Raw genomic sequence first — 17,812 nt, forward strand, 5'->3', positions numbered from 1 at the left:
TTTTTTTCACAAGTTACTGAGTCTAAACTTCTTAATGTGAACTTTGTCTTTTTTTTCTTCTCATATGACCTTGTTACCCAGAGAATGCTTTGTGCTAAGATCTTTTTCTACCAATCAGCACTCGGATTAGTGTCTATCTCACCAATGATAACTAGAGAGGAAAGTTGTTCTAATCAGCGGGTAATCAAACTTCCTCTCTACTCAGCGTGTCTAACTGATTGTATGCTCGCACCATTGTGATCTGAAGCACAGAATAATCAAAATCCAAATAACTTGATCCTTTAAATCTCCTTTTTTATTGAACGTGAATCACAGACTACAGTGAAAAAGTTCCACGGAGCTGGTCATCATTTCATTTTATTTCACTTTTGAGCCTTCAGCTTTAATCTCGAAGATATTTATTATTTTTATTGCTTCATTTTTCATATAATTATACCCAAGACTTGAGCAGGTGAGTCAACTGAATTGGACCATCTAAGAAAAGTATAGTTTTGCAACAATCTAATAGTATTGTTATCAAAAAGAAACACTAGGATACAAAATGTGGTTAAAGACTGTGCTCTAACACTGTGGAAGCACACTCTTGGAATTGCTTACATGAATGCGTTTTTTCACTTTGGTTGAGAGGACACATACAAACTGAGTGTCAGGTGATGGAAGGTCCCAGCTCCACTGAGGGCCAAACTGTAATAGTGCAGTAATTAAGGGTTAGAAGGTGGTAACTGCAGGAGAATTTACAGGAGAAAAAAAAAAAGAGAAAACACATGCATTCTGTTTTTTGGTGAAATCAGCTGCTCTTAGTGACCTCTATCAGCCCTTCACTTCTCATGAACACCAACTCAAGACTATGCTGGCTGCGCTCTGCACTACTAACGCATCCAACTCCAATTGATTCCGGTCTATCTGGGGGTCTTGGGAGCTCCCCTGGTGTTACACTAAAGTGCTGACTGCATTAATGGTCCAATAGTGCTGTGTGAATGAACTGGGCTAAGGAGGCTTTGCCAGTGATGTAGTCCTCCAACAAGGCATTCTGTATTTTTTAGATGTTGCTCCTTACTGTGATGATTTAGAAGTTAATACTGCAATATGACATTTTTTTGTAAAAAAAAGTCCTCTGTTTTTTGTATTTAATTTGAATAGACACAAAAACGCCAAGATTGATCAAAGCACCAAAACAAAGTCATTAAGTGTTTTACATCGTGAAGCACAATTCTGATAATGCCCCCTGTGATGCAAAACAAAACGAAGATGATATTACAGTTTTTGCCCGTTGCTTGAACACATTTGGCAAAACGTCGCTCATTGTGCCAAAACTCTAAACACAAGTAAACACGACACAACACTGGGAAATATACCATACACATCTGTGCCAAAATGAAACTCCACTCCCAAAACCTAAACTCTGCTGTCAAAACCTAACATTCCTTTGTCAAAATGTAACTCTGTTGACAAAATGACACATACTTGCATCATATGCAAACACTTACAGATCAGGGGGGACACACTAGTCTTCTTTACATAAAACACTGCAGTCCTTGATTTCCATTGTGTATTCAGAAGGGACATTTACAGGAGACACATTTCCAAACAACCAAAAACGCAAATAGACCTACTCAATAGTGTACATCGCAGTACCATGAATTCAGATAAAGCAAAAAAAAAAAAAACCACAACACAATAATACTGCAATAGAAAAAACACTATACTGTAAACACAAAAAACCATGACAATTGTGCATAAGTGGGCTCATGGATCCCGCCGTCTGTTGGGGTCTGGCCACAGGACCTCATCAACATCGCAAGCAGTGTCCTCTCCCGCTAGGCACCGGGGAAAATATCCTCTTGCATGTCGAAACCATCCATGGATTGCTGTCACCTGAATGTCGCCGCAGGCCTGTTCCATTGCCTGCAGAAGAGGCATGCGGGCATGTGGTTGGCGGTCATATACACGTCATCTCCAAGCCTAAAAAAACCCTCAATAGGGTTTAAAAATGGTGAGTAAGGGGGCAAGTATACCACTTCAAATTGATTGTGGTTGGAGAACCAGGCCTGGACCAGAGCAGCCCGATGGAAACTGACATGATCCCATATCACCACAAACCTGGGCTGATCTGCTCTGTTCTGTACAACTATATCATGGAGAGCATCTAGAAATGTGAGTATGTGTTGGCTATTGTATGGACCTAGTATTGCATGATGGTGCAGAAGCCCTCGAAGGCATATGGCGGCACATAATGTGATGTTTCCCCCGCGCTGCCCTGGGACGTGCACAATTGCCCTTTGGCCAATTACATTACGACCCCGTCGTCTTGTTTTGCTCAGGTCGAATCCAGCTTCATCAATGAAAATGTATTCATGAGGCTGTGCAGCTCCATCCATGGCCAAGATTCTCTGAAAAAAAGGGGAACATATCACTGTACTACAGTGCTACACATACAGCACCCTCACCCCATCACACAGGTACCTGTGTAGCTCTCAGAATAGATCCATGTGGTACTGATATGGTACATATTCAGCTGCTACTGGACTTCACCAATACTCTATTGTAAATGTAAGGGACAGTTACACGTACCCGTACATATTCAGCTCGAAGTCCTTTGACCCTGTCACTGTTCCTCTCGAATGGGACTCTGTAGAGCTGCTTCATGGTGATGCTGAGTTTACCCAAGATGCGTCTGATGGTGGTGATGCTCACATGGTTTATGTTGCTGAACACTCGCCTGTCTGCAAGTATTTTCCGTCGTAGCTGGTGGAGACGGATGGCATTGTCTGCCCTCACTAGGTCCACAACGGCAAGTTCCTGCTGTTGTGTGAACAGGCGTTGCCGTCCTCCCCCAGAAGGTCTTCGGGTCATTCTGGAGGAATACAACCACATATTGTCATCGGTTTGCTTATTTTTCTTACAGTACTTTACTGTATGTACTGTGTCATCCACTGTACAACACTGTACTTCAATATAAGGAATCAGCCACTTTGGCTGCAAAAGGAGCATTAGCACCCCGTACACTTGATATGGTAATGTGATATACTGTAGAACAGTGCTATGAAACCATCTGAGTAGAGCAGAAGGTATGGAGGTGAAGACATACCTGTTTTCTAGTCGGAATGTTCGTATTACAGATGCCACTGTGAAGCGGCATAGATGTGGGTGGACTCTCTGCCCAGCTTCCCTCATAGTCAGGCCATGGTTGATGACATGGTCCACCAAAGTTGCTCTTATTTCATCAGAAATATGGGTCCGTTCATGGCCTCTTCGGCCTTCTCCTCCTCTTCCTCCTCCTCCTCTACCTCTTCCTCTTCCTCTTGCTCTCCCTCCATCCATGCTTGCAAAGTTCTTGAAATGGCTACGCTGAGGGCTTTTTGTAGTTGGCTAATTGGTGTTCGGTTTTGCAAGTACGTGCCTTCAGGTGTGTATTTGAGTGGTTGCAATTATCCGATGTGTTTTGTATTTTGGATACATGTGTTTTCCGAATGGCACCCTGAGATTTCATTTTGTGAGCGAAGTGTCTTATGTATGAAATAGAGTGTAGCATGCAGGACCATGTGTGTTGCATAAAGGGGTAGGTGTGTTGCATAAAGGAGTAGGAGTGTTGCATAATTGGTACTGGGGTGCAAAGCAGCGCTTTTGTTTAAGGTATGGGTACATGTGTTTGAGGTATGGTAACAAAAGCTTCACGTTGTGTTACTTTAGTCTGAGCATGGGTTTATAGTGTTCAAGCAACGGGCAAAAACTGTAAGAAAGAGGGAGCAATAGATGCAAAAGTGCTACCATTAGACTCCTGCAGAGGTAATGGGCCCCACTGACTTAGATGAAAAACGGTAGTAGGGGGGAAAGATGTGGCTCAAAAACCAAGTGTGATTGTTGTTTAACTACATGGGACCACCATGCACTATAAAACAACATCAGTTCTCTAGTTTAACCGTGCTTTTTACAATGTCATGTGTATAGGATTACATTGAAGAGTTATTTGTAGATTGAGGTTAAAAGAGCACTAGTACAGAACCCCTTTTTACACGCCTGTATTACACCACCAATCATTTACAAAGCAGTTCCCTGTGGCACTAACTTGCCAGGTTCCTCCACCTTTCCATGGCTTGCAATTAATGTGGGTTAATTGAAGATGCTAATTAGCAATGTGGGGTGCCAAACACCGAGGGAGCAAAAGGGCAAGGTGGAGTATTTATTTTTAGAGAATATTATTATTATTATGATAAAATGCATTATTAACATGCTTCCCGAGGGAGGAAAAAAAAATCACCTTGAGGTAAAGAAGTAGAGAAGTAAAGACAAAACTATTGTGCAGCAGCTTACCATACCACCTGTCTCTGGGAGGTGATTGAAACTGATGCCTGTGCATTGGCTCCTTCTTTTTGAAGATAGCCAAGAGATTGATGGCTGCCTCCCCAAAGCCCCTCAAACAACTTTAGCAGTAAATAGACTCTATCTTCCAAACTGCCTCAACAACTGATGAATCAACGCTTGCACTGTGATTAATAACTGCTTTTCAGCACTGAGGCTTTCTCCCTTCTATCACATATGGACATTTGCACCAACAACCTAGACCGTGAGCTTTAACCACATGCAATTTTTACATTGTCAGTGCTTAAATCCCCATCCCTCACACACACACACAGTAATTCAGTTTCATGTATATAGCGCCAAATCACAACAACAGTCAGACTTTGTACAAGACTTGAATACAAGTCTTTGTATTGTAAGGTAAAGACCCTACAATACAACTGGAAAAAACAACGACAATCTTTGAGTGAGCACTTGATGACACTGGGAAGGAAAAACTCCTTTTTAACAGGAAGAATCGTCAGACTCAGGGAGGGGCAGCCTGTTATGACAAAGTGTGGAAGAGAGCCGGAGATTACAGTTTTTTCTGATTGCTTAAGCACATTTTTTGTAACTATTGGCTAATTTTGCAAAACTCTTCACACAAATAAGAAAACCTGTCACCCAATAATCAAAACATTTTAGTTCTCTTGCAAAAGCGAACACAGCTAGATTAACTCTTCACACCTTCGTAAAAATGGTGTTTCCGTATCAAACAGTACACACAAGCCATCATCTACTAAGCACACAATGCGCCAACTGCACACTGATGGTATGAATATAAAACACATCTGGCTTTTGCTTTCTCTGTGCACAAGGTAGGCTATGTCAGTTTGAGCTCATACTTCTGTCATAGATCCATAAGCATAGAGGGATCCAAACTTCAAGTACTGGTGTTTATTCAAACACATCAAAACAAACACAAGTGTTTATTTCCAAGTATAAGATTATTTGCAATCGCCATAATGACTATATGGGTTACTTGGTCTGCAGTGAACATGCTTCCTCTGCCCCCAGCATCTGGTCATCTAGCAATTCTGTAAAGTAACAATTTCAGTATTTTTACATCAATGGTATTGGTGTGTTTCTCATTGGCATATGGCAGTGCTACAAATCTTTGTGCAAAGTGACTGTACTAACCGATTCTCATTTCAAGATGTCCTTATGGTACTTGCTACAGTGTAGCGGCTCAGTTTAGGCTGGACCCGTTGGCCAGCTACCCTCAGGGTCATTCCACGGTTGATGACATGGTCCACTATTGTAGCTCTGATGTCATCAGCAATTCTATTTCTTACTCTTCCTACCCTTCCTCTCCCCCCTCCTCATCTTCCTCTCCCCCCTCCTCGTCTTCCTCTTGCTCCTCCTTGTCCTTGTCGTCCTCTTCATCCTACTTCTTCACCTCCACGTCCTCTTCCTCGGCCTCCTCTACTTCTCACTCTTTCTGCTCCCTCCATTGTACTCCGCACACACAGCTTACCTGTATTATAGTGCTTAGCCTGATTGCAAAGTGAACTAATTATCTAAAAAAGTTTTCACATGTGAAAGTGTGCCAGACAGTTGGCAAATTAGTGTTAATGATAGCCATACATGTGTATACTTTTGCTAGGAGTGTGTTGGAAATTTGGTAATTGAGTGTTGTGCAGTGAATTGTGCCTACAGTTTTGCAAAGTGTGTGTTACAAAATTGCAAACTGAGTGCAAAGCAGTTTTTGTGCTTTTAGTTTTGCAAACTCAGTGAGTGGTTTTGCTATAAGTCTGAATAGTTTTAGAGATTGTGCTACAGGAATCACAGTTAGGGTTTAAGCATTCAGAAAAAACTGTAATAATAACTAATGATTAAATGTACAGTGGTGTTTAAACACATAGTGACTGACAGTCACATAGTGAAGAAGAAATACTCAGTTCATCAAGCCCCCAGCATGCTAGTGCAGAGTCTGTGTTAGATTTTGGTTTATAGTGTTAAACAGTATTCTCTACCACCAGCATCTTTTGGAGTGTTTTATCCCTACAGTAAAGTTTCAGCACATCCACACTGTTGTGGCAGCCAAACAAGTCACTGAAACACCTTCCCGGTTAAATTCCAATAATTTGCCACCCTTAAAACAAATAACATCCTGTTCCCAGCTGAACATATACTGTGATTGTTTATTGGGTGGATGCAGAAGAAAGCACACACTTTGCATCCTTCTTTTCTCTCATGTCACTTTCTTGTGTGCGCTCACAAACAGAACTGATTATGAAATATTAATTTTTCCTTCTCCTCCTCTCTTCCCAGGCTCAGTAGGAACCCACAACCACACAGTTAGATTGGATTGTTTGTCTTGCCATTGCAATCATTAGTAAACATGTAATTTTCTCCCCAATATTAATGCGGTGATCAGCTGCCTTATCAGACTGACAACAGTTCACTGACTTCCCACCTCTTTGCCTGTAGTTGTAAATAAATTATGGAATCATAATTTACAAACGGAACATTTTATATTTCCAACGAGTCTTTGGTTTTCAATAATAACATGTGGTGTTAGGATGACAACTGAGAATCTAGAAGAAGAAAGAAACATGGAGGAAAAAAATTTCAAATAAAGATTTTTCCCTTTAAACTCCATATTTCCATTTCATTTTTATGTAAAGAATGGAAAAAAGAACATATATTAAATGCTGGTATGGCTCATTTTTATACAACAGAAAGTTTAAATACTCCAAGGGACTCCAACTAAATGATGGGGTTGCGCTGATTTATTTTTCCCACTTTTTTACTCCTCTTCATGATTACAGAAGAAAGCCACATAATGTTTTGAAATCTGAAAAATCCATTAATGCTCTTTTACAAATAGCAACCAAATAAATACAAATGTTAAATGTGCTAAATTGATTCTTCAAAAGTTAGAGATGGGGGTTTATTTATGGTCCTATGTCTGTTAACTGATTGATCTGATTAAAGACACCTTGTTAAAGCATTAGAGTTATTTAAACCTATTAAAACAGTGGACTCTAATTGCTAGTGGATAACTCATCTTGACCAAGGTGGTTAGCAAGAGACAAATTGTTTCTTGGGGATTACAGTTTTTACCGAATGCCTAAACACTAACTGTGATTCCTGTAGCACAATTTCTAAAACTAGTCAGACTTATAGCAAAACCACTCACTGAGTGTGCAAAACTAAAAGCACAAAAACTGCTTTGCACTCAGTTTGCAATTTTGTAACACACACTTTGCAAGACTGTAGGCACAATTCACTGCACAACACTCAATTTCCAAATTTCCAACACACTCCTAGCAAAAGTATACACATGTATGGCTATCATTAACACTAATTTGCCAACTGTCTGGCACACTTTCACATGTGAAAACTTTCTTAGATAATTCGTTCACTTTGCAATCAGCCTAAGCACTATAATACAGGTAAGCTGTGTGTGCGGAGTACAATGGTGGGAGCAGAAAGAGTGAGAAGTAGAGGAGGCCGAGGAAGAGGACGTGGAGGTGAAGAAGTAGGATGAAGAGGACGACAAGGACAAGGAGGAGCAAGAGGAAGACGAGGAGGGGGCAGAGGAAGCATGTTCACTGCAGACCAAGTAACCCATATAGTCATTATGGCGATTGCAAATAATCCTATACTTGGAAATAAACACTTGTGTTTGTTTTGATGTGTTTGACTAAACACCAGTACTTGAAGTTTGGATCCCTCCATGCTTATGGATCTATGACAGAAGTATGAGCTCAAACTGACATAGCCTACCTTGTGCACAGGGAAGGCAAACGCCAGATGTGTTTTGTATTCATACCATCGGTGTGCAGTTGGCGCATTGTGTGCTTAGTAGATGATGGCTTGTGTGTACTGTTTGATACGGAAACACCATTTTTACGAAGGTGTGAAGAGTTAATCTAGCTGTGTTCGCTTTTGCAAGAGAACTACAATGTTTTGATTATTGGGTGACAGGTTTTCTTATTTGTGTGAAGAGTTTTGCAAAATTAGCCAATAGTTACAATAAATGTGCTTAAGCAATCAGAAAAAACTGTAAAAATCAATGTCATTTGCGCATAACTGATCTTGGAGCAGTCAAAGGTGATCCACAAGCAGCTTAACTAGTAAACTGTTTCTCTCCATCAAAGAGGACAAGGTTTCTACAGGGTGGGCCATTTATATGGATACACTGTAATAAAATGGGAATGGTTGGTGATATTAAAGTCCTGTTTGTGGCACATTAGTATATGTGAGGGAGAAAACTCCTCAAGGTGGGTGGTGACCATGGTGGCCATTTAGAAGTCGGCCATCTTGGATACAATTTTTGTTTTTTCAATAGGAAGAGGGCCATGTGACACATCGAACTTATTGGTAATGTCACAAGAAAAACAATGGTGTGCTTGGTTTCAACGTAACTTTATTCTTTCATGAGTTTCTGACCACTTATAAAATGTGTTCAATGTGCTGCCCATTGTGTTGGATTGTCAATGCAACCCTCTTCTCCCACTCTTCACACACTGATAGCAACACCGCAGGAGAAATGCCAGCACAGGCATCCAGTATCCGTAGTTTCAGGTGCTGCACATCTCGTATCTTCACACCATAGACAATTGCCTTCAGATGACCCCAAAGATAAAAGTCTAAGGGGGTCAGATCGGGAGACCTTGGGGGCCATTCAACTGGCCCACAACGACCAATCCACTTTCCAGGAAACTGTTCATCTAGGAATGCTCGGACCTGCCACCAATAATGTGGTGGTGCACCATCTTGCTGGAAAAACTCAGGGAACGTGCCAGCTTCAGTGTACAAAGAGGGAAACACATCATCATGTAGCAATTTCAAATATCCAGTGGCCTTGAGGTTTCCATTGATATAGAATGGACCCACTATCGTTATACCCCATATACCACACCAAACCATCACTTTTGTTGTTCCAACAGTCTTGGAGGGATCCATCCAATGTGGGTTAGTGTCAGACCAATAGCGGTGGTTTTGTTTGTTAACTTCACCATTCACATAAAAGTTTGCCTCATCACTGAACAAAATCTTCTGCGTGAACTGAGGGTCCTGTTCCAATTTTTGTTTTGCCCATTCTGCAAATTCTGTGCGCCGATCTGGGTCATCCTCGTTGAGATGCTGCAGTAGCTGGAGTTTGTAAGGGTGCCATTTGTGAGTAGCTAATATCCGCCGAAGGGATGTTTGACTAATGCCACTCTCCAGTGACATGCGGCGAGTGCTACGCTGTGGGTTCTTGCTGAAAGAAGCTAGGACAGCTGCTGATGTTTCTTCATTAGTGACAGTTTTCTTGCGTCCACATTTTGGCAAATCCAACACTGAACCAGTTTCATGAAACTTAGCAAGCAGTTTGCTAACTGTAGCATGGGAGATGGGTGGTCTCGTAGGGTGTCTTTCATTGAAATCTGCTGCAATGACCCGGTTACTGCGTTCACCAGATATCAACACAATTTCGATCTGCTCCTCACGTGTTAACCTCTTCGACATGTCAATGGCTGTGAACAAAGAGAAACATGTAAATAACTCATGAAAGAATAAAGTTACCTTGAAACCAAGCACACCATTGTTTTTCTTGTGACATTACCAATAAGTTTGATGTGTCACATGGCCCTCTTTCTATTGAAAAAACAAAAGTTGTATCCAAGATGGCCGACTTCTAATGGTCACCACCCATCTTGAGGAGCTTGCCCCCTCACCAATGTGCCACAAACAAGACTTTAATATCACCAACCATTCCCATGTTATTACGGTGTATCCATATAAATGGCCCACCCTGTACAATGTGCTTCACACACAATACTTTAACCATTGTCAGTTGGATGTGGGCATATTCATATATCTGTCAGAAATGACAGATGCAACAGATCTGATGGTGGATAGTCAAGCTAGCTTTTACAGACAACAACAAACTGCTGCCACAAGATGGCAGTATTTTACATGACGCATTGCAAACAGGCAATACAGAATATTACGTGACCGAATATTGTTCTGAGCATTTAGAATATAGATTACTTTCACTTTGGTAACATTTTGATTGATTTGTATTTTAGATTTCACTGGTCAAGCACAGCTTGGCTTGCTATCCCTCTTGATTGTATATATGTATCTTGTTTCTAAATAATTCCTGCTGTCTACTATTTACATTTTATTCTGACACAGTTGGTGTGGAGCACCCACAGTTTCGCTGTACATGTACAATAACAATAAAGGGCTATTCTAATCTATGCTATTCTATTCTTATGCTGGGTGGCCATGCCCATTGAGTTGGCAAACTCAGAAATCTCTTATAGGTCATGCTATTTAACCTGTCTGTGGTTGCCATGCACCTGCAAGCAGCTTTACATCCCAGCTCTATCCTATGACTCTTAATTTCACACAGTTTCTGTTTTTTATTTTGTTTTTGTTTTGTTTTTTCTCATGTTTGTTTTGTCATTGATGCTTTTTCTGTTCTGGGGTTTTGGTGCTTTCTCTGCCTCCAGCTTTAATTTTAAAATGTGGGGAGGGTTTGCTTTTCCTGTATTTTGGCTTTTACTTCTTCATGTTGAAGAGCAGGAAAGTCTAAAAACAATACAACAAATTACTATAAATGGACATCATAACCTTTCAACAACAGGGTTTTAACCTTTTAATAGTTTATATGAACAAAGTTACAAAACAGAACTGCTCAAAAAAAGAAGTGTAGACAAAACATTGATTTTTATGTAAAAAAAATTATAAGAATCAATGAAGGAAAGTAAACAAAATACTGGCACATTACTTGTTCTACTTTATGAGTACATGGATTTTATTCAGAGATGTCATGATTTCAATCATAGGCCTCTCTGGTAAAAGTGAAGAAGTGATCTGAGCATGTTGAATGGTTAGATTGCAATAAAATATTACATTCTCATTCGCATATTTAACATGTAACATATCAACCAAAATATCTATCTATTCTCTTAACTACTTATCCAATTAAGGATTGTGGTGGGGCTTGAGCCCATCTCAGCTGTCATAGTCTTGGAGGTGGGATTGAACAGATGGGCTCCACCATGACAATATACTATCAACATGTTGCAGTGCCCTGATTTTGTAGAATCAATAATCCAGGCCCCAGTTCCTATCTGATCAGATGTAAACAAATCCATCCGTCCGTTTCACTAAGTATGAAAAAGATTATGTGGCCAGATTACTCTCGGGTCTTAACTGTCTAAATGTTTTATCATCGGATGAGTCATTTAAACTAATTAGGAAATAATGGTGTGATGGTTTATCATGAAGTGCTTATTAAATACAGGTGTGCTCATTTCTTCGCTGTTAACCGAGGAATAGTATTTGTGGTTGAAAAATTACTTATTACATCTTTTGTCTCATGCATTATTTATTCTACTTCTCTGTTTCTCTTCGTGGAGCTACATGATAGACCGTAGCTAGTTTAACAGGTATTAAAAGTGTATATTTCAGAGCGGCCAATTTCATCTGAAATAGTAGGCAAACACAGGTGTTACTAATCACATTAATTAAGCCTTTGTACCTAAACAGAACAGAGCATTCATTAATGTCATTAGTAACACCTGTGTTTACTACTGTGCAATAGGTCTGCTGGCATTACAAGAGAGAGAACAACTCGTGCTATTTATTATACCCTGTGACTATAAAAATTAACCCATGCACCTTGAATTTCAGTGCACATCTCTGATGCACTCATCTCAAACCAGTCTTCACAACCAGAGCTCAATGAAGTCTGTTGCATACAATTCATGACTGATTACTGTTGATGCTTCCATCCATTATATTTTTACCTGGTGGCTCATTCTTACTAACTTACTGCAATTTAAAGCAGCATGTATAAAGTTTTGATTTTTAATTGCTAATCCCCTTGCATTTGTAAGCAGAATCCCTTTCCTGCACACAATCCCTGTCTTCTGACATCTTCCTTCATACTTCTTTTTGACTGGCATATTTGTCCCTCAGGCTCTGTCCCTGCCCTCCCCAGCTTCCTGATTTTTGATGCACTGTTAGATGAGTGCAGATTACGATGGCCCCCTGCTCCTCACCAAACTCCTTCAATATTAATGAAGACTGATGAAGTGCTAGGGAGCCCCTGTCTTTCAGCCCCAACCTAGATTGGATTGACAATTGCAATTAGCGTCTCCTGAAGTTCATTTCCATCACTTTAATTTGACACGAGGAAGGACAGTGTGGGGTTGGAATTGAGACCATTCAGGGAAAGAAGTCCCGAGGAGAAAGGTTGCCAAGGAAAAATAATGTACAGGAGTTTGACCAGGAACTAGTTTGAAAGCTACACAGGGAGAAAGGAAACACAAGTCCCTAGAACTTTTTTCACATATGTCTCAAATGATTTTCTATAGCTTACTTTTACATTTTTTTCCCTTGCTTTTTGTCATGTACAGCAGCAACCAGAGGGAACTCTGTACTAGTCATATCCACCTTCATACCTGGAAGCTAGGTCTAGGTTGTGATCTCCACTATGCAGTTCCTGCTATCACCAATAAAGTTCAGTATGCTTTTTACTCTTTAGCAAATCACACTATTTCACTTTCCACATTTCCTCTCTCACCTGCAGCAGTCACCAAATGGATCGCTTGTCAGTGCATATGGGAGAAAGATGAATGTGTGCGATATGGGGACAGCGGGACTTGAAAATGAATGACTCCCCATCCTTGTGCGGAAGCAAAAGAAGCAGGAGTTGATAGGCAGAAGTTGATGATGTGTCATGTTTATGTCTTTCCGTGCACGTTGTTGTTGTGTGTATGTCCATATGCATTAAACGGCATATGTCGCTTCGACTGATACGAATTGGGAAATCAGAAAAGTTTATCTTTAACATACTGACATTCATTTTAAACCCTCATTCCCACAAATTGACTAAAGCAAATGATAGTATGTGTGTCTGCAAGTTTGTGTTTATGCATGCTTGTACACCTGCACAGGGTTAAAATAAGCCTCACTGTTCGACTGACACATACATTTTTTCGTTCATCTTCCCACTCTTGGTTTGCCGATATCGTTTTCTTCCCATGTCTTTATGAAATGATCCAAACTGATATAACTGCGAAGTAACAGAAATGTAGAGGTTGAAATGTCAGATGTTTGAAAAAACAAAGAAAGAAAATAAAAACCTCTCTCTACGAGTTGTGTTTGCCATTCCTTAAATTAGCCACTACACACTTTTCCATTAGTATTGACCTGTAGATTCCTGCAGGGCAATAAGAACTGTGCTGACCTATTTTATAATGCAAGTTACTTTAAAAAAAAAAAAGAAAAAAAAAAGGAAACCTGCACTGAATCATCAGGATACTGTTGCCCTCAGTGTGGGAAAGCTTTAAGCATGTTAAACATTTTGCCTCTGCAGACTTGCATTGCATCTAATAAAGAAACAAACCTTATCCATGTTCTTGTGTTCACTATTTTCTTATAGCAGTATTTTTATTACACTACAACTGATATGGAAGTAGTGATTATTTTCCCTTTTGCTTAATCTAAGTGTTTTCAAATGAGCATTACCACTGAAAATCTTATTCAGCATTAGGCCTTAGTGGCCAGATGTTGCATAGCATTTAAATTAATGTAAAACTCATAACGTATATTTTTATGTCCTGTCAACACCCTGCCTTCCTTCTTTCCCTTCAACATTTAATTTGTGAACGTGTATGGGTAGTTTTGCATCCCCATCCTTTATTGTTGCAAGCTATATCGTTAGCTTCATAGCATAATTGCCTAAGTCATTTGACTAAGTCAATGACTTAGGCAATTATGCTATGAAGCTAACGATATGTAAAATGGGACTTTTATTGGGGCATGGAGTAGGACAAAATGTTTCTATTGATAGATGGAAACACGCTAACACCAACAGTCTGAGAATCAGTATGACAGCAGCGAGATCACTAATTTAATGTAATATCACCCATAAGCATTCGCTCCTGAAACATTGTGTCTTAATTTGTTTACATCTTGCCAAATTGATAGCACTGAAAAAGTCCCTGGTTAGCTATTGGCAGCTAGTGTTGATAATGTACCCATGAATATATAAACAATTATCACTTGATTATCTTGTAAACCTGATGATACTCCAGCAAGTTTTGAAATGTCACTGGAGATAATGATATCCTCGGGAAATTCATGGCACGCAGAGTCATACTAATAATACTAATACTTATTTCCTGTTTGTCTGTTGTGATTTGTCTTCACTGGAATTAAAACGAGCATCATCTGTGACTCAAAACGACCTCACACAGCATCCTCATGTTTCTTCTCTGTTCTGCCCTTTGTGCCTTTATATGCAACTCTACACGGGGCTCTTTTTTTTTTTTTAAATCTGTTTGTTCGTCAACTTCCATGTTTGCATTTATTTTATCATGCCAGATACCTGTATCTATTGCAAACCAAATGACCTCATTTCCAGATGCTTAAATTGTGGAATGATGTGTTAAATTACATAGTAGCGCTCGGAATATTTCATTTCCCCATCTCCCCCAATAAAATACAAATTAGACTTTCCTTCATCCTTACTCTATTGTGATTGAATGGTAATCTTCAGAGTGTATAGGGTTAAATATATCTAATTGTAATGTCTCCTTTGCCATGCATCACCAGACTAAAGCAGTAGCTTCCAGTCATTTAGAAGCTACTGCTTGAACTGCAAGCTGTCTTGGATTAGATGGTGTGGAAGATGCATGAGACTTTCTCACTGCACACACACACACACACACACTGTCACACCAGAGGTGATAGTTCTTATCGTAACATAGCAGTGCCACACTGAATAGAGAGGCAGTCGAGAGGAGAAGCAAACTGGGCTGTGACAATAGCCCACCCTGCTTCTCTGATGCCTTTCGAACTTCATATCTGCCTCCCTCTGCAACTTGCCTAAAAAAAGAAGTGAATGAAGTGGATCGAAATCAATTTCTACCCACTGCGACTTAGATTGGGGAGTCCATTTGAATGGCTAGTGTTAAGATGGGCAAAGTAAAATTGCTCCTCTGGAACCGGTCTCCGTCCTTGTTTAAATAAGAAAAAGAAAACTTAATTGATAACAGTATTTATTGAAAACAACCAGCAGCACATGTAATCCTGCCTGGTTTTATTTACACCCCCAACCTCAAACACACTTACATTATACCTGCCATCATAAGTTTATGCATGCTAATAAGGGACCGTGTGGTTTTGCCTTGTTGTTGTAAGACAATACCTTCTCTCTGCCTGTTTGTCACGCTCTTATTATTTTGGTTGCTCAAACTTTTTAAACCACAATCTCCTGCTGGTTACACTGGACACATTAACAGCATGAGTTACTATTGAAGTGGGCTTACTTATTCTTAATCTCCACATTTCCTGAGATTGCTGCCATCTAATATACACTAAGACCTTTTTGTGTATTTTGTGTTGCTTTCAAAGAAAGACAATACATTTCAGATAAATTAAAAAGCAGTATCAACAAATACAGCAAATATGATATGCAACAACCATTATTTTAGATTATTTTACATGGAATACATATAAACATCACATTGTACTACATAAATGGGCAGGTTGGAGTAAGATGAAGCCTTGGTTTAGTAAAGGCTGTTGGTACACCCAGGAGGTTTATAATACTTCCCTGCATTTAAAAGTGTGTCCCATTAACTCTGTCACTATGTTAATGTGAAACGCTATCATCAGGTGTTATTCCAAAAGACTAAATTTCCTGCTCTTCCACCTTTAATTCTCAAACCATACATGCATTTTTTTTCATACACAAGTTTGGTAAAAACAAAACTAAAACAAACAAACACAAAAAAAGAAACCCCAAAATGTATTGAAATCAGTATTATACTTTTAAGTTTTTTAATGTCTCAAGTGAAGTTACTTTAACTCATTGTTAAGTTTACATTAGAGAGTTTTACTAACTCTCATTTTACTCCATTAGATGTCATTTGTAATCTTTTATTTTTAAAATCCCAAATCATTTATCTGTTTATTTGTTTAGTAAGCATTTAATAAAAGATGATAGTCATAATTGGATAAATAAATACACCACTACTGATAACCAGAGATGGTTACATGTTACTGTAATCTGATTACTTTTTTCAAGTAACGAGTAAAGTAAGGGATTACTATTGCAAAATCGGTAATTAGATTACCGTTACTTTCCCGTAGGAACGCTGCGTTACTGCGTTACTAAAACCGTGATTTTTTTGCGAGAATGTCTCATGACAGTGACGTAAGCAAGTGCGACGTTGGTGACAGCAGCTGTGTGCAGATCAACAATGGATAATATATCGAGTGCGGGAGAGAGTATGAGCGTGCAGCGTTTAAAGTGTGGAAGTACTGACCTTACTTTGAGTTTGATTCCATAAAAAGTGACAAAAACATTAGCGTCCATCGTGCATGGGAAGAAAACTTCTTTTTACAGCGAAAAAAACCCCTAAACTTCCGAGCAAGCACCGAGTAGCTACGACGTGATGGGAAACTCACAGAGACACTCGCGCGGATTCTTCAACTGACCGCAGCACACCTACACCAGGGTAACCCTCCGCCTACCCTGCTCCTGCTTTACAGGTGAAAATAGAGCAAAAGGACCGCTGAGTCTTTGACTTTATTTATTTTCTGCTGTGTTTTACTTGCATCTGTTTGAAAGAGTGAGTGAAAACACAAAAAATATTTTATTTTATGTGCTGGAATGTGTAGAAAATAGGTTTAAATGTTAAACTAATTTATTCAAGTCAGAGAATGTTGCATATAATTAAATGTTTTGCTTGATGCATAAAGTTAAAAGATTAAAACTGATAAAACAAGTTAAAAAAAGAGACTTTTCCATTTGATTACATTTTGTATGATGGATTATGTAGAAAAAGTAGATTGGGCTGAAAGATCTATCACTTTATCACCTCTTCAGGTTGTAAATCGTGTTTTTAAAAAGTAACTAAGTAACTAAGTAATTAATTACTTTTGAAAATAAGTAATCAGTAAAGTAACGGGATTACTTTTTGGGGGGAGTAATCAGTAATTAGTTACTGATTACTTTTTTCAAGTAACTTGACCAACACTGCTGATAACCAACAATAATACGCCCTTGACTTAATTATAAGAGCACATAATGTGGGTTTAACTGATTTTGTTTGTTTTTGTTTGGTTATTAATTTCTTTATCTATTTGTCTATCTTTATTGTTAGTAGTAAGTACAAAAGTAAACAGTAAGAAATTGCAGCAAATATAAGAAATTAAAACCTATTTAAAGAAGATATGATCTATGAAATATTAAGTCTCACATGCAATGAGATGAGAGCTGTTTGTTTTTGTGCACCAAATTAATTGACAAACCATAGCAGTGACATTCTCTCTCTGTGTCTCCCTCTCTGTCTTTGACTGAAACATTAGTTAAGAACAGACACTGGGCTTTTGTAGGAACATATACCTACAGACCAGCCCCAGTAAATTCCCCTCTTTTGCTTCCATATCATTACTTTTCTGTACCATTACTCATGCAAAATGCCAGCCTTCTGTACTGAGCACAGGT

The 17,812-nt window shown here is 39.2% G+C and overlaps 2 protein-coding genes across 2 annotated transcripts in view; one reads left to right on the plus strand and one right to left on the minus strand.

Moving 5' to 3' along the window:
* Positions 1-17,812, plus strand: part of erbb4b (erb-b2 receptor tyrosine kinase 4b) — a 341,570-nt gene that overhangs the window by 168,858 nt on the left and 154,900 nt on the right. The window lies entirely within an intron of this gene.
* LOC146691008 (uncharacterized) lies at positions 1,661-3,727 on the minus strand. Its single transcript, XM_085434271.1, has 2 exons — positions 2,572-3,727; positions 1,661-2,390 (listed from the first exon to the last, which is right to left on the minus strand). The coding sequence occupies exons 1-2, from the start codon at positions 3,319-3,321 to the stop codon at positions 1,872-1,874; spliced, it is 1,269 nt and encodes a 422-aa protein (XP_085290397.1). The 5' UTR covers positions 3,322-3,727; the 3' UTR covers positions 1,661-1,871.

This window comes from Copadichromis virginalis, linkage group LG16, assembly GCF_057382275.1.
Source record: "Copadichromis virginalis isolate Kocher_CV1m ecotype Utaka linkage group LG16, C_Virginalis_male_GT1.1, whole genome shotgun sequence".
Lineage (NCBI taxonomy): Eukaryota > Metazoa > Chordata > Actinopteri > Cichliformes > Cichlidae > Copadichromis > Copadichromis virginalis.

Coding starts and splice junctions, on each gene's coding strand:
- LOC146691008 (XM_085434271.1), bottom strand. CDS start 3,321: ATGGATGGAGGGAGAGCAAGAGGAAGAGGAAGAGGTAGAGGAGGAGGA. Junction 2,391..2,571: donor TTCGAGCTGAATATGTACGG/GTACGTGTAACT, acceptor CCTTTTTTTCAG/AGAATCTTGGCCATGGATGG.